General features: G+C 44.1%; 1 protein-coding gene and 1 long non-coding RNA gene across 4 annotated transcripts in view; one reads left to right on the forward strand and one right to left on the reverse strand.

Moving 5' to 3' along the window:
- flna (filamin A, alpha (actin binding protein 280)) overlaps nt 1-23,606 on the forward strand; it is a 61,709-nt gene extending 38,103 nt beyond the window's left edge. Inside the window, exons 11-49 of one of the 3 annotated variants that reach the window (XM_044039303.1) lie at nt 397-523; nt 687-823; nt 920-1,116; nt 1,295-1,408; nt 1,880-2,023; nt 2,472-2,595; nt 3,344-3,504; nt 3,594-3,684; nt 3,834-4,003; nt 4,719-4,836; nt 5,018-5,130; nt 5,245-5,394; nt 6,245-6,563; nt 7,353-7,526; nt 7,613-7,775; nt 7,880-8,040; nt 8,511-8,678; nt 8,772-8,895; nt 9,571-9,727; nt 9,805-9,994; nt 10,801-10,824; nt 11,332-11,579; nt 12,711-12,785; nt 13,523-13,622; nt 13,712-13,852; nt 13,954-14,082; nt 14,486-14,659; nt 14,750-14,911; nt 14,991-15,194; nt 15,596-15,748; nt 15,834-15,956; nt 16,422-16,688; nt 16,779-16,916; nt 17,067-17,182; nt 18,662-18,794; nt 19,817-19,993; nt 20,399-20,617; nt 20,712-20,909; nt 22,022-23,606. In XM_044039303.1, coding sequence (XP_043895238.1) covers nt 397-523; nt 687-823; nt 920-1,116; nt 1,295-1,408; nt 1,880-2,023; nt 2,472-2,595; nt 3,344-3,504; nt 3,594-3,684; nt 3,834-4,003; nt 4,719-4,836; nt 5,018-5,130; nt 5,245-5,394; nt 6,245-6,563; nt 7,353-7,526; nt 7,613-7,775; nt 7,880-8,040; nt 8,511-8,678; nt 8,772-8,895; nt 9,571-9,727; nt 9,805-9,994; nt 10,801-10,824; nt 11,332-11,579; nt 12,711-12,785; nt 13,523-13,622; nt 13,712-13,852; nt 13,954-14,082; nt 14,486-14,659; nt 14,750-14,911; nt 14,991-15,194; nt 15,596-15,748; nt 15,834-15,956; nt 16,422-16,688; nt 16,779-16,916; nt 17,067-17,182; nt 18,662-18,794; nt 19,817-19,993; nt 20,399-20,617; nt 20,712-20,909; nt 22,022-22,206 — 6,068 coding nt within the window. In that variant the 3' untranslated portion in view covers nt 22,207-23,606. The remainder of the gene's footprint in view (nt 1-396; nt 524-686; nt 824-919; nt 1,117-1,294; nt 1,409-1,879; nt 2,024-2,471; nt 2,596-3,343; nt 3,505-3,593; nt 3,685-3,833; nt 4,004-4,718; nt 4,837-5,017; nt 5,131-5,244; nt 5,395-6,244; nt 6,564-7,352; nt 7,527-7,612; nt 7,776-7,879; nt 8,041-8,510; nt 8,679-8,771; nt 8,896-9,570; nt 9,728-9,804; nt 9,995-10,800; nt 10,825-11,331; nt 11,580-12,710; nt 12,786-13,522; nt 13,623-13,711; nt 13,853-13,953; nt 14,083-14,485; nt 14,660-14,749; nt 14,912-14,990; nt 15,195-15,595; nt 15,749-15,833; nt 15,957-16,421; nt 16,689-16,778; nt 16,917-17,066; nt 17,183-18,661; nt 18,795-19,816; nt 19,994-20,398; nt 20,618-20,711; nt 20,910-22,021) is intronic. The other 2 variants (XM_044039305.1, XM_044039304.1) reach the window with 2 other exon arrangements.
- LOC122777818 lies at nt 18,789-19,493 on the reverse strand. Its single transcript, XR_006361365.1, has 3 exons — nt 19,473-19,493; nt 19,203-19,204; nt 18,789-18,981 (listed from the first exon to the last, which is right to left on the reverse strand). It is a non-coding gene; the product is annotated as an uncharacterized LOC122777818 (long non-coding RNA).
- Nucleotides 23,607-24,895: the final 1,289 nt, after the last annotated feature.

Genomic DNA, 24,895 nt, shown 5'->3' on the forward strand with positions numbered 1-24,895 from the left:
CAGTTTGAGAACCGTGGGTTTAAGATCTGTATAAAAATGTGCAATTCAGATTAAAAAAAACACTTTGATTACAAAAAGTAAGACTTTAGTTTGTTACATCGCCCCCAAGTGGCCAAAGAACCAATTCATGTCTGTTTTATCCCCATAGACTTTTATAAACTGTTATTTATCATTTTCTGTGATGTTATAGAAACAATAATAGAAAGGATGTATTATTATTAGTAGTGGTGTTAAATCTGCGATCTTGGTTTATGCCTCTCTAAGGTACAGTAGTTAAGATCTGCAACAAGAACATTTACAATTCAGATAAAGATAACTAATAAAATGTGACTTTATGTTGTGTTTAAACATTTCTAAACTATGTTATTTATCATGTTCTGTGTGTGGTGTTTACAGAGGGTCTGGAGGAGCCGTGTAAGAGGAAAGATCTTGGAGATGGCGTGTATGGATTTGACTATTACCCCACCACACCTGGAACATACAGCATCACCATCACCTGGGGAGGACAGCACATCCCCCGCAGGTAACTTAACCACTTAACAACACAACTAAACTAACCTAAACCTAATTCTAACCCTAAAACCAGGTATTAATCCTCAAAAAGGCTGTTAAAGTTGTGTAGAAATGTCCCCACAAAGATACCAAGTGCTTGAGTTGAGTCGTTCATCACTCGCTGCTCTGTTTAGTCCCATTGAGGTGAAGATTGGCTCTGAGGCCGGTCAGCAGAAGGTGAGGGCCTGGGGTCCGGGACTGGAGGGCGGCATCGTCGGCAAATCCGCCGACTTTGTGGTGGAGGCAGTTGGAGACAATGTCGGCACACTGGGTGAGTCGAGAATGACGGGGTTACCAAGCCTTCAGTCACACACGGCGAACTGCTGCTCCACTGCTTCATGTGTTTTGTTTTCTCTCTCCCGCGCAGGTTTCTCTGTGGAAGGTCCGTCTCAGGCCAAGATCGAGTGTGACGACAAGGGAGACGGATCCTGTGACGTGCGCTACTGGCCCACGGAGCCCGGAGAGTACGCCGTGCACGTGCTGTGCAACAGCGAAGACATCCAGCACTCGCCCTTCATGGCCGAGATCGTCAACCCGCCGGGCAAAGACTTCTACCCAGACAAGGTACGTGTGCACCTGTAGACGTGTGTATTTATACAGAGAGAGGCTCATCTCAGGGGTTTGTTTTCTATTGTTTCTGACTCTTCATCTGAGTTCCAGCTGCTTTTCCTCTGCTTTTAACAGATATAGATACTGAGAGATATTTACATGGACACTGCTTGTTTGTGTTTGTGTGTTGCAGGTTAAGGCGTACGGTCCCGGCCTTCAGAGCAGTGGCCTGGCTGTAGGAAAACCCACAGAGTTCACAGTTGATGCCAAGCAAGGAGGAAAAGCTCCTCTGAAGATTGTGGCTCAGGTATGGTTGTGTTATTGAGTGCGTATGTTATCGACTTGTCCTGTTTTTGAGAGTTGAGCCGCTGTGCTTGACAAAAACACAAAACTGTGACATAAAGTCAGTCAAAACATCAGTAAAGACGTTTTCCAGAGTTCAGGGGCAGCAACAGAGGAAGCTCTACATCATGTGGTTTAAATTAAAACACACACAGATCCCGTCACATCACACCGGTTTTAGCATCACTCCACTGGTTATCAGTTCATTTTAAAATCCTGGTCCTTGCTTTCAGAACTTGCCTTGGACAAACTAAGGACTTTGTCGCTTAAATTGTGTGGGTTCTTTTACAAAAGCAGGCTTTTATTTAGACGAGTGTATCTGTGAAAGGTGCTATATAAATAAACTTTACTGACTTACTTACATAAACTGGCATAATCTGTATTCTATATCATTAATAACATCTTAACCGCTTTGTTTTTTCCCGCACCTGCACAGGATGGTGAAGGCAATCCTATGGATGTGCAGGTGAAGGATAACGGCAACGGGACGTACACCTGCAGCTACACGCCACGGAAGCCTGTGAAACACACCGTCATGGTGTCCTGGGGAGGAGTCAACATCCCCGACAGCCCATTCAGGGTCAGTACATACACACACACACACACTATCTTCTGCCACTAGGGGTCTCTCTCACCATCAAAACAATAACCAAAGACCCAGCGCCTGTACAAACGAGAACAAGTTCAGGAGAATCTGCAAAGATTCTCTTTCCACTCGTCAGCGTCTGTATCATTCCACACTGAAGCCCCGCCTCTCCATTCCATGTTTCCATTCATTTCTTTTCTACAAAGGCTTTTGTTGTGTAAATAATCCCCAGCAGCAGAAAAGTCCTGGCGTTTTATTACAGCACAGAAGAAGATTGAGTGCGTTTTTAAAGGCAAACCATATGTAGAAGATAGCAGCGACTAAATATGACGGGGGGTTTTATAGATTTAGTTACATTACATGTTGTTTTTAGTTGTTTTAATGTGGAAATGTTTCCTTTTTCGAGGATGAGTAACATCACCAGTGTTATCTGTTACCACAGATGAACATCGGAGCAGGCTGTCACCCAAACAAGGTGAAGGTGTCTGGACCTGGTGTCGCCAAAACTGGTCTCAAGGCCTTCGAGCCCACATACTTCACTGTGGACTGTGCAGAGGCTGGTCAAGGTTAGACTTTGTTCTGATTAATCAACATCCATGTGAGCTCATTTTTTTTCCCTCTGGATTTTCTGGAGGTTTTTGTGAACCTTGGTCACATGTGAGCGTAAAGAATGTTCGGACCTTAAATCTCATTCCATTTCTGAAAATGGTTAATGTTATGGTCTGTCTGAACCACAGTTTGAAGGAAGTAAGAACGTCTTACATTCTCCTGAGAAATTTCAGCTCTTCTTCATGAGCACTTCAAGTTATTTTCCTCTTTAGATGATAAATAACAACATGAGTGTGACCGACGGCTGGTGTCGTCCTATAAAAGCCTGGTTATCGGCTTCAAAGACAAGCATGTGTCGATCTGGTCAGATCTCAAATCTCAATCCTTCAAAATGGGAGTTTGTTTTGTAACCAGAGGATTACGTCTAACTTTTATACAGGTTCTAGGTTTTAGGAAACGATTTTGACAACTTGATAAAGTGGCTACGGTCGACGTCAAACATCCAGTGAGACCAAGACTTTATGTTTTAAATCTTTCAGCAGTTAATTCCAGGCAAACATAATCGTTCAGACAGACAGTGAGAGAAAGTCGTGGGAACGAGGCTCATAGGCTCCAGATATGCAACAATATTTAGTTTGACAATAAATAAATAAATAAAAAACATATTTATGATACAAAATAAATGTATTAAATGAAAGAAAAGACTCATGACTTTGAGTTTGAGATCGCTGACATGATGACTGTGTGTTGGCCACCCGGCCACAGGTGACATCAGCATAGGAATCAAGTGCGCCCCCGGAGTGGTGGGACCTGCGGAGGCCGACATCGACTTTGACATCATTCGCAACGACAACGACACGTTCACGGTGAAATACACTCCACCTGGTGCAGGGAGCTACACCATCATGGTCCTGTTCGCCGACCAGGTGAGAGCACACGGGTCATCAGTCATCGTGTGATCGTGTGAATGTGTGAAGGAGTGAACGTTGAAGAGCTTGTGTTTGTTGTGTTTCAGGCCATTCCCATGACGCCCATCAGGATCAAAGTGGATCCTTCTCATGACGCCAGCAAAGTCAAGGCAGAGGGACCAGGACTCAGCCGCAGTGGTAAGAGACTTCTTTAAAATGATCCCTGTGTGATATTTGTGCAGCTCTGTGAGAAGCAATGACAATGTTTTAAAGTTGGATTGGATCATTTCAAAATAAAAAACTGTCTCCGTCTTCTTCTTCTTCTTCTTCTTCTTCTTCCGTCTCAGGTGTCGAATTGAACAAGCCCACTCACTTCACTGTGAGCACTAAAGGAGCAGGGAAGGCAAACCTGGACTGCAACTTCAGCAGCCCCGTCAAAGGAGAAGCCGTCAAAGACTTTGAAATCATCAATAACCACGACAACACACACACCGTCAAGTACACACCTGTGCAGCAGGTACAGTAAGAGTCTGGCTGGAGCCGCTTCCGTGTTAAAATATCCAGCTCTTGGCAACGCACATGAATAATCTCCCACAAGTGTAAATGAGTCCTTTCACTGGAGTGAATAATGTTTATTTTGTTAATGTACAGTTTGAAGGATTAGTGACATCTAACGGTGAGACTGCAGATGGTTAGCAAACATGTCAAGGAAACTACGGTGGCCTTCACAGACCATAAAAGTTAGCGTTTTATCTTTGTTTGTGTTAAAAAAACACACATTTGTCCATTCAGGCTTGCCCTAGAAACACGGCAACACAAAATGGCGGCCTCTGTTGAGCAAGGCCCTCGTCGAAGTACTGCACATCTGCAAAATGTACTGCAAAACTACACACTTATACAAATATATCACATTAGGGCTGCATTTTATTCTTGTTTTTGTCCATTAATAATGTTTGAAAATGAGATTGAATGAATTCTAGAAAATCACAGACACTCTCAAAACAATTGAACAATTATCAAAATAATAATTATATAATATAATATATTATATAAAATTATAGTAAATAATAGTAATTGTTAGAGCCCTAATACATATGAATGGTAACCCTCCTAAATGTTCACATTGAACTGTTGCAATGTCCAGATAAGAGACTTCAATTTCACACACGTCATTTGTTCTGTGAAAAACCTCATTCTAACGTTGTGTGACCGCTCCACTCTCTCTGCCTCAGGGACCTCTGGGAATCGCGGTGACCTACGGTGGAGATCACATTCCCAAGAGCCCGTTCAACGTGGGCGTGGCTCCGACACTCGACCTGAGCAAGATCAACATCACAGGCCTCGGAGACAGTACGCACCTGCCCGTCTTCACCTGTTTTACATTTCACTCATTAGATTTATTTTATTTTATTTTATATATATATACATATACATATATACATATACATATATATATATATATGTACCCTGTTATTGTTTGTTTTTAAATCTTGTGTGTGTGTGTGTGTGTGTGTGTGTGTTGTTGTTGTAGAGATGACTGTTGGCAAAGACAAGGAATTCACTGTCAAATCAAAGGGAGCTGGAGGTCAGGGGAAGGTCGCCGCCAAGGTCACCGGACCTTCAGGAAAACCAGTGTCCAGCAAGGTACGAGGACACGTGATTTAAAAAAAGTCTTATTGATGTAAAAATGTATACAATTATAATCTTGGATTTATCTTTGAATGAGTCGTAAAACCTGGTCATTTCCTCTTGGTCCAGGTGGAGCCAGGCCTCAGTCCAGAGACCAGTCAGGTGAAGTTCATTCCCAGGGAGGCGGGGCCATATCAGGTGGAACTGACCTATGACGGAGCTCCGGTTCCTGGGTCACCCTTCACCCCCACAGCTTACCCCGCCACAGACCCCTCCAAGGTGAGCCACTGTTACTGACAGTTCATCTGTTGTATAGTGTGCATGAGAAACACATCATTCAGCAACACATCAAACTGGGAGTCCTTAAAAAACAAACTATTCTAGAGGAATAATAATAATTACTATTTAACGAGCAAACATCACTGTTATAACTCCCAAAAGTCAAAATGTGGAAGAGTTATCGCTATAATCTGTCATTAAATAGGCTAAAACTGATTTTTTCTTTTCTTATACTCGTGCTATGTGTCTCTTGTTTCTTTACTGATATCTCTTGCATTTCTTAAACAAACAATGTAAAAGTCGACACTGAACCAATTTGTTCCCTGAATTGTTTGCACGGTTTATATTAACATTGGTGCAAATTTGGATGATTGTGAAAAGTACGAAAATTGGCCAACAAATGGTCACAGACTCACCGAAGTAGAGACAAGTGACTGACAAGTGATTTTAATCACCGCACACCCCGAGAACATTTCAATTAAACAGCCCCCGCAACTGGTTTCACCTACACAAATGAAATTTGGCACACATGTCTGTCAGGATGAGACCTACAAAAAAGTCTTTTGCACCCAAGCCCCAAGTCCAACAGGAAGGCAGCCATTTTGAGTGTGGCATTTAAACAAATTCCTCCTGGACCTTCAATGCTATCATATGTAAATTTGGTACAAGATACAGATTAAATGTTATAAAAAGCTTCACTTAATATCAGTCGAGTTTGAATTGTTATTTTGATATAATCTTCCTAAAGTTAGGTATTACTTTGTTTTTTTTCTTTTACCTGTAATTTGTATTATCATTAGCTGAGACACACGTGGTCATTAATTATCCGTCTCCTCAACTCCCCGCTCAGGTTCTCTGCTCCGGCCCAGGCTTGGAGCGCGCCAAGGTCGGGGAGACGGGGGAGTTCATCGTGGACTGCACCAACGCCGGCCCCGCCGAGCTGACCATCGAGATCATCTCGGACAGCGGCACCGAGGCAGAGGTTCACATCCAAGACAACGGAGACGGGACCTACACCATCACATACATCCCTCTGTACCCGGGCTCGTACACGCTCACCATCCGCTACGGTGGCCAGGATGTGCCCAACTTCCCAACACGGCTCAACGTGGAGCCCGCGGTCGACACAAGCGGGGTCCGTGTGTTTGGACCCGGAGTGGAGGGCAAAGGTAAAACAATATGTCCTAAGTATTTCTTTTTAATGTTGTTTTCATTGTGTAAATTCCTCATTCATTCATGTTTTAAATAGAATTTTGGAGTTTTGTGTGTTTTTTTTTTGTCAGTGTTACTGACCTGTTTTTATGCAAATGTTTGATTTGCACATAAAAACTTGAATGTGAAATCTTCAAATCTTCAAATATCACAGGAAGTTTTGATGCTGGTGCATTTCCGTTTTTATATTTTGAACAAACTCTGATGAATGGCGACGTTCAGCTGCTTTGGTCCACACCAAAGTGTCCTCCCCAGTCCCAGTGGACACAGAATCTTACACTGAACCCTTCTACTCATTCCATTTCAAATCATTCAAGTCTGGTCTGAGTGCTTCGTAAGAGAAGTAAGCATTTGTTACACAGTTGGAGAGTTATCACTATTTTTAACAGTGTTATAGTTTAAAACGCCTAAAATGACAGTAATGGACCGATATCAAATTTGTGTTATTGGTATCGGGTAGATCAGAGGTCGTGAACTTGTGGCCCACAGGTCATTTCATGTGGCCCACCACTTAATATCAAGAAACAAACACTTTTGTTTTTAAATGATATGAAATCTGATCATAAATGTTATTATTTTGATGTCTTTCTCAAAAATGTGGACTTTTTTTCCACTTGCCCTCTCCGGACTAAACTAGACACTCACACACCTCATGTTACTGTGTGTGTGTGTGTGTGTGCAGGTTTTAGATTAAACTAAATAAATCTGCAGTATAAACATGTCGTTCCCTGATCTTGTGTTTTCAGGTGTTTTCCGCGAGGCGACCACAGACTTCACTGTGGATGCTCGTGCTCTCAGACAGGCCGGAGGCGATCACGTCAAAGCTCTCATCAGTAACCCGTCCGGCAGCCGCACCGACGCGCTGATCACTGACCTGGGAGACGGTACTTACAACGTGGAGTACACTCCCTACGAGGAAGGTGAGCGTCAACGTGATGATGGGTGCTGACTTTGTGCTTCCGTTGTTGGATGTTCACATCAAATCACACGTGTGTGTGTGTTCCAGGCCCACACAGTGTGGAGGTTTGCTACGATGGCTCTCCGGTGCCTAAGAGTCCGTTCCGTGTCGGCGTCACAGAAGGCTGCGATCCGGCTCGTGTCCACGTGCACGGTCCAGGCCTGAAAGGTGGCATCACCAACAAACCCAACAAGTTTACAGTGGAGACCCGGTAAGTGACTGGAGAAGAGGCTGAACATTCAATCTGAAGTTAATGTGCTGCTCCTTTTTAACGATTTTTAACGATTTTTAACGTTTTTTAACGTCGCTCTGCAGCGGAGCAGGTACTGGGGGTCTGGGTCTGGCCATGGAGGGTCCGTCAGAGGCCAAAATGTCCTGCACTGACAACAAAGACGGCAGCTGCAGCGTTGAGTACATCCCATACGAGACCGGAACATACAACCTCAACATCACCTACGGAGGACAGCCCATCACAGGTCAACATCAACTGTTGGATGAGTTATTAGACGTGTTCACTGTAGTATTTTACTAGTTATCTGAATCTAACTCACTGTACATTGGCTTGTTTTCCTAAAATGACACGTTTGTTGAAATGTTAAATAAATATCCTGCTGCTGCATGTTTTACATAAAGTTTCCCTTTTACTCTGAAATGTGCAGGAAGTTTTTTTTGACAGATCCAGACTTTGAAACTGTTGTCAAAGTTAATTTTCACTGTGGAGAAACTTGGTGAGTGCTCTATTGTCAACAAGAGCATCACGGCGTACATGTAGTACATGTAGTACGATGTAAGTCTCACAGCAGCTCTAACCTGTTAACACGTGGCCCAAAGAGTTCAGATCATTGAGCAAGAAATAAATAAAATAAAGATGTTTCTAAACTGCTGTGACCTTTGCCCTTCTGTCTAAAATGTATTTTCTAAATTCCCCGACGCTGTGTCCGAGCAGGAAGCCCGTTCTCTGTGCCAGTCAGTGACACTGTGGACAGCACTAAGGTGAAGTGTCAGGGTCCAGGACTGGGCAACAACGTCAGGGCCAACATTCCCCAGGCTTTCACTGTGGACGCCTCCAAAGCTGGAGTGGCCCCGCTACAGGTCCGCGTTCAAGGCCCTAAAGGTACGTGTGTTTTCTGACATGGTCAACGTCGCGGGGGCCAGGAATCCAAACCCCTCTAATGCTCTCTGTGTGTGTGTGTGTGTGTGTGTGTAGGTGTGGTGGAGCCTGTGGAGGTGGTGGATAACGGTGACCAGACTCACACGGTCAACTATGTTCCCACCAGAGAGGGACCTTATTCCATTAATGTGTTATATGCTGACGAGGAGATCCCACGCAGGTAAGAAGAAGTTATGATAGTAAATGATTTAAAGGTCCAGTGTGTCAGAATTAGTGACATCTAATGGTGAGACTGCAAAGTGCAACAACCAGAGGACTCACCCCCCTCGGGAACTTCGGTTATGCTTTTTCACAACCAACCCTGGTCTCTCTGCTGTTTCCTCCTCCCTGTGTTGCTTTATGAATTAGCTTCATGTTGACAGAGCTCTGCTGTAAAAGCACAGACAAAATCCTGCTGCTTTCTGTGACTCAACCGCCATGTCAGTTTTTGAAGCTGATCATTCACAGTCGACGGCAACCAGGCCCTTATTGGACAATCCCAGCTGTCAATCATCATATAATTATCATTATTTTCAGTGTGTTCTGTTGAAGAAGAGATTAAACTCGTGATGGACACATTTAACTTTACAGGAAACTGTTTCCTGACATTTGTAAATCTAGTGAGAAGTAGTCACACTTTCCTGTAGAAATGGAGTTCTATTTGCACTTTGCAGGAAGCGCCCCCTGGTGGCTAACTGATACTGCATCCATGCTTATATACAGTCTTTCTACATAAATGCAACATGCACATCTGTTCCGGCTGCTGTAGAAACACTGTGGCGTTCTGTCTAAAGCACGTATAATAGGTTTGAAACCATGTATACACTTATACAAACATACCTTTTTATACCTTTAGTCCTTATAAGGTGAAGGTGCTGCCCACTCATGATGCCAGTAAGGTGCGAGCCAGCGGGCCGGGCCTCAACACCACCGGGGTTCCCGCTTCTCTGCCGGTGGAGTTCACCATCGATGCCAAAGACGCGGGCGAGGGACTTCTGGCTGTGCAGATCACTGTGAGCGCTCACTGGTGACATCACACAAATGTCTCTGTTGTCAAACTGTGGTAACTCCCTTCTCTCGCCCGCCACAGGACCCAGAGGGGAAACCCAAGAAGGCCAACATCCGTGACAACCATGACGGCACCTACCTGGTGTCGTATGTGCCGGACATGACGGGCAGATACACCATCCTCATTAAGTACGGAGGGGACGAGATCCCGTATTCGCCGTACCGTATCAGAGCGCTGCCCACCGGAGACGCCAGCAAGTGCACAGTCACAGGTATGTACTTGTCCTCTGTGTCTTTGAAGAGAATTTGACGTCCCTGGGTATCTGTTAAAGAACTTCTCTACACAAAACTACACAGATTTCAGTTACTTATGCTTCTTATGTCGTCATGATGTGATGATTTGTTAAATCACCAGAATCTTGTGTCAGAGTCAAGTTTGTATCCCTGTCCCGGTCAGTTTCAGGACTCGAGACTCGATCGCTGCATCATTTATTTTAGATTAGAGGACGCTGTTTACCCTTACACTGAATGTTAATATTGTAATATTTACAATATTTACATTTTTGTGTCTTTACTTTTAATGTTTGTGCTGATTACAGATACTTTCAGTGAAAAAACATCAGTGTAACCTGAACCAAAACACGATAAATCTTCAGACACTCGGATGTTATTATGTGTTTCTGACTGAAAAACTTGGACAAATTAAAAAACGGGGTGAATGTCGTGCAGCCTGAAACCTCTGGTGGAGCGGAAACCTCAGCAAGACGCTCCTTTTCTCTCAGCTGCTTCTGTCTTACCTCGTTATTTATCGTGCATCGGTGTGTTGTTGTGTTCCTCACGCTGTGCTCCTCAGTCATACTGTCACTCAAGTCCCTGCTGTATACAAACACACACACATAGACACACCCCCCTCCCTGCTTCACACTCCACCATCACCGTTGTTTTTATCCAAGTGTTTGGAGCACAGTTATTGCCTCCCACCACCCCCACCCCCACCTGACTGTCTTTTATTTGTCACTTTTTTTGTTTTTTGTTTTTTTTCCTCGCTGCCCCTGCTTCTCACCGTTCCTCTTGTCAGTCTCAATCGGCGGTCACGGTTTAGGTAAGCCCACGGAACGACATGTGTCATGTGATGTGGAGGAACTCCTCTTCCTCCTTCTCTTCTCTTCCTCCTTTCTGTCAGCATGGAGGATAGTGGCACCGGCTTTCAACAGGATAATCCCGTCTCTGTGTCTCCTGCTTTTACTTCATTCTCCCTCCTGTAACAGATTCTTCCTCCTCCTCCTCCTCCTCCTCCTCCCGTCTCATGAACGTTTCTCTCTTGTAACTGTTTGCCTCTCCCGATTGTGTTGGACAGACTAATGGACTAACAGAGGAGGTAGGATGGCATGGTGGAATGGCAAAACCTAGCTGTGTAAAAGTGTATGACGGTAACACGAGTCGTAGTAACAACAAACTGAACGTTAGCTGGAAATAACACGACTGGATTCCATCCGACTTTAACCTGGTCTCATGGTTGTGGAATGTGCATGCTGAATGAAGTGTGTGTGTGTGTGTGTCGGTGTAAAAGTCACAAAACAAATAATTCACTTACGATTCGATTGTTAAGGCGCCGGCGTCGGTCCAACTATCCAGATTGGCGAGCAGACGGTCATCACGGTGGACGCCAAGGCAGCCGGGAAAGGCAAGGTGACGTGCACCGTGTGCACACCCGAGGGGGCGGAGCTGGACGTGGACGTGGTCGAAAACGAGGACGGCACGTTCGACATCTTCTACACGGCGCCACAGCCTGGCGAGTATGTCATCTGCGTTCGTTTCGGAGGGGAGCACATCCCCAACAGTCCCTTCCAAGTCACGGTGAGTCACAGCGAATACACGCCGTTATAGAATAGGAGAGTGAATTAATGATGAAGAAAAGATAATAAACCTGGTGCAGAATCATCAAACGCAGCCAGAAAACTATGAAGAACGACGACTGTTCCATTACACTCAACTGCTGTTGCACCATATTTCTACCTTTTAATATGAATATAAAAGCATAAATAAAGTGTATAAAAGCAGTAATCAACATGTGGGGACAGAGTAGAGTTATTTGTCAACACTGCCTCACTGAATATCACGATACAGCGATTCTGTGATAATATATTGTAAGACAATCATGTAGCGATACATCACGATGTCTCACTGATGAAAAGAAAACATTAAAAGTGCAGGATTTCATCATCAAGTAGTGACACCTGGCAGTTTGTTAATCAAAATATCGCCATTTTCCACGGAATATCGATTATATTATTGCACAAGGAACAACGATATATCCCCAAATCCATCAATATTTTGACCCACCGCTAGGGAATAGTATAGAATAGACTGTGTCTCACCAGTAAATGAGCAACAACATTAAAGTGGTGATAATAAACAATCAATACTAATGTAAGAAGAACGTGCACATTTTTAAGTGTGATATTGTCGATTTTAAATTATAACTGATAACAATAATGATGATAACACTGATGGTGTAAACGCTGTAATGTAACAACATAACCTCGTCTATCGTCTGCATATAGAGTGATCGTACGCCTCAGAAACAGCTAATATGTCATTACAAACAGAGTTTTTTAAGTGTTGTGGATCAAATCCTGGCAGAATCTTGAGCTTTTGAGAAGAATTCACTGATTTCTTAGCGAGAATTAAAGGCTTTTGGATTGTGCAGCAAAGCTAACTTAACTGTGATCACACTGTTCTCTCCAGTAAAAGCTGAGATGTTGGCGTCACTTACTTTTACATTTTCATTTTTGACAGTTTTTTTAACTATAAACCGAGCAGGAGACGCCAGAATTCCCTGTCACGGTCGTGTCCCTACAGGAGCTTTGTGATTTGGCTCCTGGTGGCACCAGACGTTTTCTAAACCACTCTGACTGTTTTATTCCCTTCCAATCTCTTCTGTACCCTCTCCAACCCCCCCTGTCTTCCACCTCCCATCCCTGTCAGGCACTGGAAGGAGCTCCATCAGACCAGCTCATGCAGCAGAGCCAAATGCCCCAGTACTACGCTCAACAGCCCTGGGTACCCACAAACTCTGTCTCCAGCCTCTCTTACCCTATTTTTTTATTTATTTATTCAACTTCCTCCTCTTTGTTTTCCTTGTCTCATCATCTCTATCATCCTAAACATCATTATCACCTCTTACCCACTCACCGTCAGCTTACGTCAGCCTCTTATTGCAGGTGTTTCATCTCTAGAAGGGGCGGGGCTTTCTCTCTTTGTTTCACTCCCTCTCTCAGGAACAGGATTCCTCATAGACATGGACAATGCAACAGAGCTGCATCATGAAATAAAAATAAAATCAATTTCAACTTCAAAACCTGTGCTCACAGGTTGTATTCAGCAGCACAGAAAATAAACGCACTGTTTATTTTGCGGTGATAATCGCGCAGCCCGTCTGTTGAGCTCCATGTCGAGAGACAAGAGCGGCCATTTTGAGAATCGCCAATGTGGACGAGTCGGCTGCTCCACATTTTACAAAATGGCTCCCCCGCTGCTATCTCTTGAGTTTTTGCCTCATCTCGTTCTTCTCTCCTCTCGCAGTTTGTGTCGGTGTCATCATCCTGAACCATGATCACCACCATTGTCATCTGCTCCCATCATTTCACCTCATGATTGTCTCGTCCCATTGTTTGTTTGTTTGTTTGTTTGTTTGGTGGTCGGAAGCTTGTCTGCCCCTCTTTGTGCTGCACTGTGTCCATTACGTCCGTCCATCAGACCGGGCTGTTTATCTGACCTCTAACCTCTTGTCCCCTCAGGCAACAGACCGGCCAATGGGACTGAACGGTCTGGATGTGGCTGGGCTGAGACCGTTTGACCTCGTCATCCCGTTCACCATCCAGAAGGGAGAGATCACAGGTATCGTGATGGATGAGCTCAGATTGTGAATTCCAGTCTTGTCTTCTCTGTGTCTTAACAGTAGGTCTATTTTTGATTTTATCCTGAAGGTGAGGTGCGAATGCCGTCCGGCACAGTGGCCAAACCTGACATCGCGGACAACAAGGACGGCACCGTGACCGTCAAGTACGCTCCCACCGAGGCCGGCCTGCACGAGATGGACATCAAATACGACGGAATCCACATCCCTGGTACGATTGACCTTTTTAAATAGAGAAGAAAACACATGAAGAATTGTGCTGGAGGAGAAACTGGCATCATAAATCAACGTTCTTCTGTTCTCCGCGTACAGGAAGTCCGCTGCAGTTCTACGTCGACTACATGAACAGCGGAAATGTCAGTGCCTACGGACCAGGACTCATCCATGGGACCGTCAACAAGCCTGCTGTCTTCACTGTTGACACTAAAGACGCTGGAGAGGGTACGTACCAGTCACCCGGGCAGATATTTATTATATTATTTATTTATTTTTAAAGCTTCTAATGGATTTATTTCAATTTATAAAAATTGCTTTTTCAAATCGTGTAGGACCCTCATTCTTCAGGTAGCACTAAGTAAACTTAAGACCTTCTGTTGTATTATTTATTGTTATTTTTTTGAGTGAACTTTGATGTACTTAACATTTCAGTTCATTTTACTCTAAAACTTAGTTGTGTTTATTAACTGTAACATCATTATTTACTTCTGTTAATCCTCCTGATTCTGGCTGAATTATTATTAGAGTCAGTCTCTCGTGTTTAACTGACTCGTTACCAAAACTCCTGTTTGTGTTCGTATTTAAACAACAACAACAACAACAGCATTCATGTCACGTCACCTTGTAGGTGGTCTGTCTCTGGCCATCGAGGGTCCGTCCAAGGCCGACATCAGCTGTGTGGACAACCAGGACGGGACGTGCACGGTGTCCTACCTGCCCGTCCTGCCAGGAGACTACAGCATCCTGGTCAAATACAACGACAAGCACATTCCCGGCAGCCCCTTTGCTGCTAGAATTACTGGTAACATTGTCCTTTCTCTTATCGTCTAGTTTTACTGCAATAATAGAGTGAAATAATAAGACTGTGTCCGTGTCACTGCTGTGTCTCCAGGCGACGACTCCATGAGGCTGTCCCATCTGAAGGTGGGCTCAGCCGCAGATATCCCTCTGGACATCGGCGAGTTCGACCTCAGTCAGCTGACCGCCTCCCTCACCACGCCCTCGGGCCGCGAGGAGCCCTGCCTGCTGAAGATCCTGCGCAACGGACACGTCGGTGAGTGGGTGTGGCGGAGGAGAAACTGTTCTGTTCATCGCTGTGGTCGTTTTGTTCTGACCCCGTTCTCGGCCTGCAGGCATCTCGTTTGTTCCCAAGGAGATCGGCGAGCACCTGGTGAACATCAAGAAGAACGGTCGCCACATTCCCAGCAGCCCCATCTCTGTTATGATCAACCAGTCAGAGATCGGTGATGCCAGCCGCGTGCGTGTGAGTGGGCAGGGCCTGAGCGAGGCGCGGACCTTTGAGCCCGCCGAGTTCATCATCGACACACGTGACGCAGGTACACGCACACACACACACACGTGACGCAAGACACGTAGTGTAGTTTGTTTAGTTTTGTGCAACTTTGTAAATAAAGCGTCAAAGACAGAAGTATCTGAACCATATTGTGGCTCGTAGAGATTTTACTGCATTTACAACTTCACTTAAACTCTTAAACTCTGTTTAACAAATATGTGTTTCATATTTCTCATCCAAACAATGTCGTTGTCCACATTTTTTTTGCATTTATAGATGACTTTTGTTGAATTTTAATAATGATTCCTTTTTGTTTGACTCATTTTATTGTCTTCATTTTATGCAAAGTAATACTTATTGTTGCCTTATAGATTAAATATATTAATATATGTTTGTTAGCTTTAATTTGAAGTCATCCGTATGTTATATTAATGGCCACTGCAGGCTATGGCGGCCTGAGCCTGTCCATTGAGGGACCCAGTAAAGTGGACATAAACACAGAGGACCAGGAAGACGGCACCTGTAAGGTCACCTACTGTCCCACTGAGCCTGGCAGTTACATCATCAACATCAAGTTCGCAGACCAACACGTGCCAGGTGGCTTTTTCTTTTTTTGAAAACCGTCAGAGTGTGTTGTTCTGTTGTGAACCTTTGAGCCTGACGCGCTCGTGTTTGTTTACAGGGAGCGCGTTCACAGTGAAGGTCACCGGGGAGGGCAGGATGAAGGAGAGCATCACCAGGAAGAGGAGAGCAGCGTCGGTCGCCAACGTCGGCAGCCAGTGTGACCTCAGCCTCAAAATCCCCGGTGAGGACAACAGGAAATGACGCTGCAGTATTTTGTATCCGTCACAGAAAGAAACCTTGTAAAGATAAAACCCAGATGAGAGTGCTTTTAATAGATGGATGTACTTCAAGACATAAGGAAACACTGTGACGGTATAAGCTCTGAAATATAAAGATGAAATTATCAACTGAATGCCAGTCAGACTCTATAATGACTGTATGTAAAAGTGGGCGTGGTCTTCTGGTTACAGTCTGACCAGTGCACACTAGTGTAACTGTCATTTTTTAGCAACACAAGACGATAAAAGCAATCTATACAGTATTTTCCACAAGCAGCGCTGCGTCATGATCACAGATAACTCTGCGTTTAAATCATTTACTCTGAAACTAATTAGACCAAAATGTAATTAATAGTAAAAGAAGCAGTGTGTGTGTGTGTGTGTGTGTGTGTGTGTGTTGTCACTGATTGAAACGCGTGTCTCTGCAGAGATCAGCATAGCCGACATGACGGCTCAGGTGACCAGCCCGTCTGGTCAGGTTCACAAGGCGGACATCATGGAGGGAGAGAACAACACCTACTGCATTCGCTTTGTCCCCACTGAGACGGGGGTGCACACTGTGTGCGTGAAATACAACGGCGTGCACGTCCCCGGCAGCCCGTTCCAGTTCACCGTCGGCCCCCTCGGAGAAGGCGGAGCTCACAAGGTCCGCGCTGGAGGACCCGGCTTGGAGAGAGCCGAAGCTGGAGTACCAGGTTAGTGTGGCGACTGGATTATGAGCATGTGTGTGTGTTTTTGTTTTTGTGTTTTCTTTAACCACGTGTGCCTGACTTTGTCGTGTGTAGCTGAGTTCAGTATCTGGACGAGGGAGGCTGGAGCTGGAGGCCTCAGCATCGCTGTGGAAGGGCCGAGCAAGGCCGAAATCGCCTTTGAGGATCGCAAGGACGGCTCCAGTGGCGTGTCGTACATCGTACAGGAGCCTGGTGAGAGAAGAGTTGCGATGAGACCCGAGCATGTGCCGTAGAGTGTGTTTGTTTCAGTCCATGTGGTTTTCCCGAGGTTGTATGTCCTGTGCTGTGGACGCCCGTCCCTGTCTCTCTTCCATTCTGATGTGAAATCCATGCCCCCTGCAGGAGACTACGAGGTGTCCATCCGCTTCAACGACGAACACATCCCCGACAGCCCCTTCATCGTCCCCGTGGCCTCGCCTTCGGACGACGCCCGTCGCCTCACTGTTGCCAGTCTTCAGGTGAGGCTCTGAGACACACACACATCCGTGTGCACACACACACGCCAGGCCACAGGACACTGCCCACAGTGCAGCAGCAGCAGCAGCATCATCATCATCATCATCAGCAGCTGCTGCACTGTTGGGCAGTGCAAGGGCTTCTGGGATATGGAGAGGACTGTGTGTGTTTCTCGTGCCTCATTCTAAAGGCTCTCAACAGCCTCCAGCCTCTAAAAGTGACATGGGGCGCTAAAGGGTTAAAGAGGTGTGACATGGGGCTGTTTTCTCTTCTCACTCTTGTTTCCACTCACATGCGACGACAGTTCAGTCTGTGACGGCCTTTTTTCTCACAGGAAAACAACAACAACAACAACAACACAGATAAAAGCTGTTCACAATAACACTTAGGTATGGCAAACATATGCTGACCTACATAAGTGTCATTCAGAATATCATTGTGATGATTGTAAAACACACTGAAATCACTTTGCCTGAGAAACAAAGTATATATACAGAATATTACGTCACCATTTCCACCTTTTTAAGTGAAATTTTAACTCAAATAAAGAAGAAATGCAAATATTATCATTATTAATCACCAGGCTGGGGTACCGTTGAGCAAGATACCAGTCCTCATTGTTAACTGGCCACTCTAAATTGATCCCAGACACGAGAGGCACGACCTGTGTCCTGTGTGCCGGATCATCCGCTGAGGCAACCCTTAGAGAGGGAGGAGCCAAAAGATTAAAAGCAAAAATGTATTAAAAAGATAAATAAATCAAAGATGCACTTTACAGCGAGACAGCATTTCTCAAGTTACTCACATTGAATAATGGATTTGCTCCATTCATAATTTTCCACATAACGTAATTTACTGCCCTTGACTTATGTTGAGGGAGTTTTTATTGACTGATCACTGATCATGACAATTCTTCTTTTTTTCCTGCATAACAAATGATCTATTTTCATTCTCTTAGAAATAGATGTTCACACATTCCATACATTTTTATATATATACAGTACATATACACATTATATACAGTATATGTAACTATACTCATCTGCATGCATCCCCACAGGTGGGTTTATTCATGTCCAACATTCTGCACGTTTTTTGTTTTCTTTAATAAATGAAACCTTTCCTTCCTCTGATTTCTCTTCACTTCACACATAAAAGAAAACCTCTGTCTTTAACCTGCACAGCCCTCCTCTTTAGCCCGGTTAGCGACCTCCAGGTAACGTATAAACAGTAGCAGCATATGTGCAGTTAAAGGTCCAGTGTGTAGAAATTAGGATGGAATCTACCAACATTAACATGAACAGAATAGAACTTTTTAACTGAGAAAGGCAACTTTACACCTTCATGCTGCTAAATTCTCCACACTGGACCTTTTTAAGTAGGCAGTCTTGAGTTACCTATTTTTAAAGGTTTAGTTGTTTGTCTGGGGTTTAAATAATGGAAACAGAGTGTTGAGTTTGCGAGTGTGTGTTGTCGAGCAGGAGTCGGGTTTGAAGGTGAACCAGCCCGCCTCGTTCGCCGTCAGCCTCAACGGAGCCAAGGGCGTGATCGACGCCAAGGTCCACAGCCCGTCCGGAGCCCTGGAGGAGTGCTGTGTCACGGAGATCGACCAAGGTACTGACGCCAGTCATGTCCACGCTTGTGTCCACGCTCGTCTGAAGTCATGTCCACGCTCGTCTGAAGTCATGTCCACGCTTGTGTCCACGCTCGTCTGAAGTCATGTCCACGCTCGTGTCCACGCTCGTCTGCAGTCATGTCCACGCTCGTGTCCACGCTCGTCTGCAGTCATGTCCACGCATGTCTGCAGTCATGTCCGCAGGCATGTCATGTCCGCAGTCATGTCGCATGTTCATGTCCACATGTCGCGCTTCGTCTGCAGTCATGCGCATGTCGCAGTCATGTTCGCAGTCATGTCCACACCGCGTCTGCAGTCATGTCACGCGTGTCCGCTTCGTCTGCAGTCACACTTTCGTCTGCAGTCATTTGCTTCGTGTCCGCATGTCCGCAGTCATGTCCACACACGTCTGCAGTCATGTCCGCGCGTCCACGCTTCGTCTGCAGTCATGTCACATGTCTGCAGTCGTATCCATGCTCGTCTGCAGTCGTACGCTCGTTCCGCTCGTGTCCACCTTCGTCTGTAGTCATGTCCATCGTCTGTAGTCTGCAGTCATGTCCACTTCGTCTGCAGTCATATCACATGTCCATCGTTTTCGCAGTAATGTCCCGCTTCGTCTGCAGTAATGTCCGTATGTTCGTGTCCACACTTTCGTCTGCGGTCGCTTTCTTCTGCACCCACGCTCGTCTGCAGTCATGCGTCTGCAGTCATGTCCCGCGCTTCGTGTCCACGCCTCACATGTCTGCAGTCATGTCTGCGTCATCGCGTCTGCAGTCATGTCCGCTCGTCTGTAGTCATGTCTGCGCTCGTGTCCAGCGTCTGTAGTCATGTCCACACTCGTCTGCAGTCATGTCCATGCTCGTGTCCACACTCGTCTGCAGTCATGTCCATGCTCGTGTCCACACTTGTCTGCAGTCATGTCCACACTCGTCTGCAGCTCGTCTGCAGTCATGTCACAGTGTGTGTGGAGTCTCTGGACACTTTGACCCTTCGCCTTCTCATTGTTTTCTTTTTCGTCCAGATAAATACGCAGTGCGGTTCATCCCCAGAGAGAACGGCCTCTATCTCATCGATGTGAAGTTCAACGGAAGCCACATCCCCGGTAGTCCGTTTAAAATCCGAGTCGGAGAGACGGGCCAGGCTGGAGACCCAGGCATGGTGTCTGCCTATGGACCAGGACTAGAGGGAGGCACCACAGGTAAAAAAAAAAAATTTTAAATAATGAACCAGCAGCATAAAGCTGTGTCCTTCACCAACTCATCTGGATGACAAGAGGTTCAAAGACCAGTTTGACCTTCTTCTTCCAGCACTTAGGAGGATAAGAACAGTTCACACTCACTATTAACGACCATCGGTTCTTATTTAACTCCTGTTGGACCTTAACCACTGATAATCCATTCATCTTGGTTTATTTTGAGTTGTTAACGTGATAAAATGATAACATCCACTCCACAAACCAAAATGATTGACATTTAATGATTTCTTTGTTCTCCAGAGCAAAGAAATGAAGAAAATATTCACATTTAAGAAGCTGAAACAATCGGAAATCTTGTTTTAATCATGACACTCACCTCCATCATCTGCTCTCCTCGCTTCTCTCCAGGAACTGCTTGTGATTTTGTGGTGAACACGAGCACCGCGGGCCCCGGCGCTTTAGCTGTGACCATCGACGGGCCGTCCAAGGTGAAGATGGACTGTGTGGAGTGTCCCGAGGGCTACAGGGTCACGTACACCCCGATGGCCCCAGGCAACTATCTCATCTCCATCAAATACGGTGGCCCCTACCACATCGTCGGAAGCCCCTTCAAGGCCAAGATCACTGGTGAGGAAGATTTAAAAAATAAAATGCCAAAAAAGAAGAAACTCAGTGGGATTATTTCAAGAATGAGTCCAACGCTCTCTTCTCTGTCCTCCAGGTGCCAAGCTTGTGTCCAGCCACAGTATGCATGAAACCTCCTCTGTGATGGTTGACCCTCTGACCCGGGCCATCAGCTGCTCTCAGCAGGGAGCTCCCGTCCAGTCAGACGCCACCAAGGTGGTGGCCAAGGGCCTGGGCCTGACCAAGGGCTTCATTGGTCAGAAGAATAGCTTCAGTGTTGACTGCAGCAAAGCAGGTGTGTACGACTGTGACTGCAACCAAGACACATGTCACGTGTGTGTGTGTGTGTGTGTGTGTGTGTGTGTGTGTGTGTGTATATATATATATATATATATAAATATATATATATACATATATATATATATATATATATATATATATATATATATATATATATATATATACATATATATATATACATATATACATATATATATATATATATATATATACATATATATACATATATATATGTATATATATATATATACATATATATGTATATATGTATATATATATATATATATATATATATACATATATACATATATATGTAGATATATATATATATATCTACATATATATACATATATATGTATATATATATATATACATACATATATATAGTTGACAGCAGCTGCCTGTCTAATATATATATATGCGGCGGAATAAATCAGCAAACGTTATTCTTAAGACGTTGTTCAGATTTAAGGTTACGTGGCTAAAGTCTCTTGCTTTTCCATGACACAGTCCTAGCACTACTCCGCTCTACTCTACTCGGCCTTGTATGAGTCGCGCCGTTTTCCATTACTTTAGAGTACCTCCTCAACATGGGAGGAGTCGTCATAGCAACTGCCGCAACGTTGTTTTTTACTCGACACAAACATGCAAACTAGTGACTTGTTTTCGGTGCAACTGAATCATTAGAATCAGTTCATTAAAAGGGTTTGTTTTTTGTGATTCAGCCCACGATCACTTTGGCAGCTGTTGCTAAACACACTAGAGTTCTGTGTTAAATATTGAGATTTTAGAAATGTTCCTTTGCTAAATGTCTTTTTAACTGATCTACAGTTCGGTAATTGTTCGACCAATCAGTGGCCTGCAGTCTGCTGACGTCACATTTTAGTATCAGAACCTTGCCAGAGGAGGTACCAAAAGAAAGCACCAGGTTCCAGGTACTATCACTGATGGAAGAACAAAACAAAACGAGTCGAGCTGAGCCGAGTAGTGCTAGAACTGTATAATATAAAGGGGCCATATGTTCTTAGAGATGCCATGCTTTCATATCTCGGTCAGTCGTGTGTCAAACTTAACCAGATGTTCCGTCTGCTCTGTCTCCATCCACAGGTCGCAACATGCTCCTTGTTGGCGTGGACGGTCCCAAGGTTCCCTGCGAGGAGATCCTAGTGAAACATTTGGGCAACCGCCTGTACAACGTCAGCTACCAGCTCAAAGAGAAGGGAGAGTACATCCTGGTGGTCAAATGGGGTGACGAGCACATCCCTGGCAGCCCATACCACATCACTGTCTAAACCCCGCCCCCCCGCCCAGCCCACACCCAGAAACTTAAACCAGTGTTTAAAAAACAAAACAACTGAACGTCCAAAACCAAAAGAAGTTTACAGCTACATGGCCCTTCCTACATTACACATGTGCTAATTGTTTTACAGCGCAAGTATTTAAAGGTGGAGAATAAAAAAAAAAGGTATTCAATTTAGATTCCACTTTAAAATAAAAAAAAAAATGAGTCAGATTTTTGAAAACACATCATTTTCACTGGAAACTCGGTCAAAAAATAGAGAAGAACAGACACTGATTATTCCTCACTTTATGGCCATTTCACTCCATTTCTTATTTCTGTTAATCCCTCCATTATTGTACAGTGATGGAGGGATAAGATGCACCTTTTTCATTACTGTAAGCTGGCATTCAGTTGTGCCTTAGGTTATTTTCCATTTTCTGCCATGGACATGAGCAGATGTGTCTGAGCTTAGAGTAGGACGATAGAATAGCTTAGCATAGTGTAGCAGCAGTAGATTTTTTTTTTTAAGCCCATCATTGGACGGAAGGTCACATTTTACACTGGAGGAGCTACTCTTATACACAAAAAGAATGGATTCAATTAAATATGAGCAAAGAGTGCCTGCACCTTCCTGACCTGTGGGTTTAATCTGTGACACTTTGTTTTTAATCTGTTACTTATGAGTCTTCATAGTGTTGTCGGTGCGCAGTAAACTCCACTCCCAGCACATTCATGCCGTTCACGACGTTCTTTAACTAAACCCAGTTGTTTTACCTGCTGCTAGTGTGATCCACGTTTAGCCACTGCTGTTCTGAAAACAGGGATTTAGACCTAAGAGTTCAAATACTTTTTAAAATGAGGTCAACGGAGAGAAGACACATTTTCCCAGTAGCTTTTCTTTGCTTGTTTCCCCCGTCACACATGCTCTGTCAACACTGCCGCTGGGAAACAATGCTTTCTGTGTGTTTTTAGTGCGCGTGATGCAAACATGTGCTCTGCATGTCACATAACAGAAGATAAAATCAAAGTGGCGTCAACATGGTCCTTTGGCGTGCTTTACATTTGACTGTGGAACTTTTAAATTAAAATGTTTTAATAAAAAAAAAAGGGAAGTATCTTAAAGTTAAAGTTTGTTCAAGGACAGAAGGGCTGATGATGTTGTGGTGGGTCATGATGCAAAAAGAAAAGAAACGCACACACACATAAAAAACAAAAAAAACAAAAGAGAACAGATGTCGCTTTTTCTGCTCAGTGTTTATCTCACCCCACCACCTCCCCTCTCATTCTTTCAGCTTGCTATGTGCATGATCTATATTTCAGAACATAAAAATGGATCCTATTGTCCTAAATAAAAGGCTTTAAAAGTGTTTGTAAGACAGTATTTTGATACACAATAAAGTTGTCTAAGTATTTTTTTTGTTGTTAATCTAATGGGTGTGTATTTTCTGTCTTTTAAAGGTCCAATGTGTAACATTATGGAGGGTACAATCAGCCAAACCTGGTTATACCATATACAAGTATGTGTGGGGAATCATGCTCCACGATAACAATAATATCACTATATATCAATATATTGCAAGACAATCATAGAGCGATGCGTCACAATATCTGTCTAAAACGCACAAATGAACTTTGCAACGCTGTTTACAAAAACTACACAGAACACACAGATCTCTGCCAGGATTATTTAAGCTTCACACGCACTGGTGTCTCCACAGTTTCCTTCCCTCAACTCTTCCTCAGGGAGGATGCCGGTCTCCTGTCACCACATCTGGATCGCCAGCGAGCAGAGATGACATAATAACAAATGTATTAGAACCGCAGTTCCCTCTGGACCTTTAAACTTTGAAGAGAATAAACTGAGTTAACAAATTCCATCAAAAGTGGTTCATATTTTAAAAGAAACTGGATTTATGTCCTGCACTGCCTGACTGTGTGAAATCTATATTTTATCATACATCTAGATTAACTAATTTGATCGAGGATCATGCAATCTATGTTACATATGGATCAAATTTATTCTAATCCAACTAAAAAGATTTCAAACGACACACACTAGGATTTGAGAGTGGAGGTCACCTGTGGCAATGATGATCGATTAGACCGTTTAATGAAGTGCACGCCTTCTCTCATCCTTTCACAGCAAATATTTTTGACAAGTTTCAGCAGGAAAAGCTCATGTGTGTGATACTGGTCTCATTAAAGGAGGCTAATTTCAGATCATAAGTAAGTCAGGAAGGTGTGACGGTGCATGCGCCAGGATACTGAGGATACTAAATTACTGTATGTTTCATACTACTTCATTACTACTGCAATTTAGGATTTGTCAGAATTGTAGGTATCACAAACTGGAAATATGGATCGCTTTAGTTTATTTTGCAGGTGTTTTAAGCCTAAATAGCTTCTTTGAAATGATACAAACTCAAGGATTAGTCCAACGCTCTTCTCTGTCATGAGCAGTTAGGTAAAGCAACCCTGACTGAGGTGTTCAAAGGTGTCTGATGAATAGTTTGACTGAGTTTGGCTATCTATAAGATTTATTTGAATTTTCCTTGCCAAAATTAAGATTTAACATATCATACAGTTGAGGGTAATCATCACTGGAATTATGATATGTCAGGAATGTAGGTATCTCAAACTGGAAATGTGGACTGTAATAGTTTATTTGCAGTAGTTATTTTAATTAGTTAAAATTAACA

This window comes from Solea senegalensis, linkage group LG11 (genome assembly GCF_019176455.1).
Source record: "Solea senegalensis isolate Sse05_10M linkage group LG11, IFAPA_SoseM_1, whole genome shotgun sequence".
Classification (NCBI taxonomy): Eukaryota; Metazoa; Chordata; class Actinopteri; order Pleuronectiformes; family Soleidae; genus Solea; species Solea senegalensis.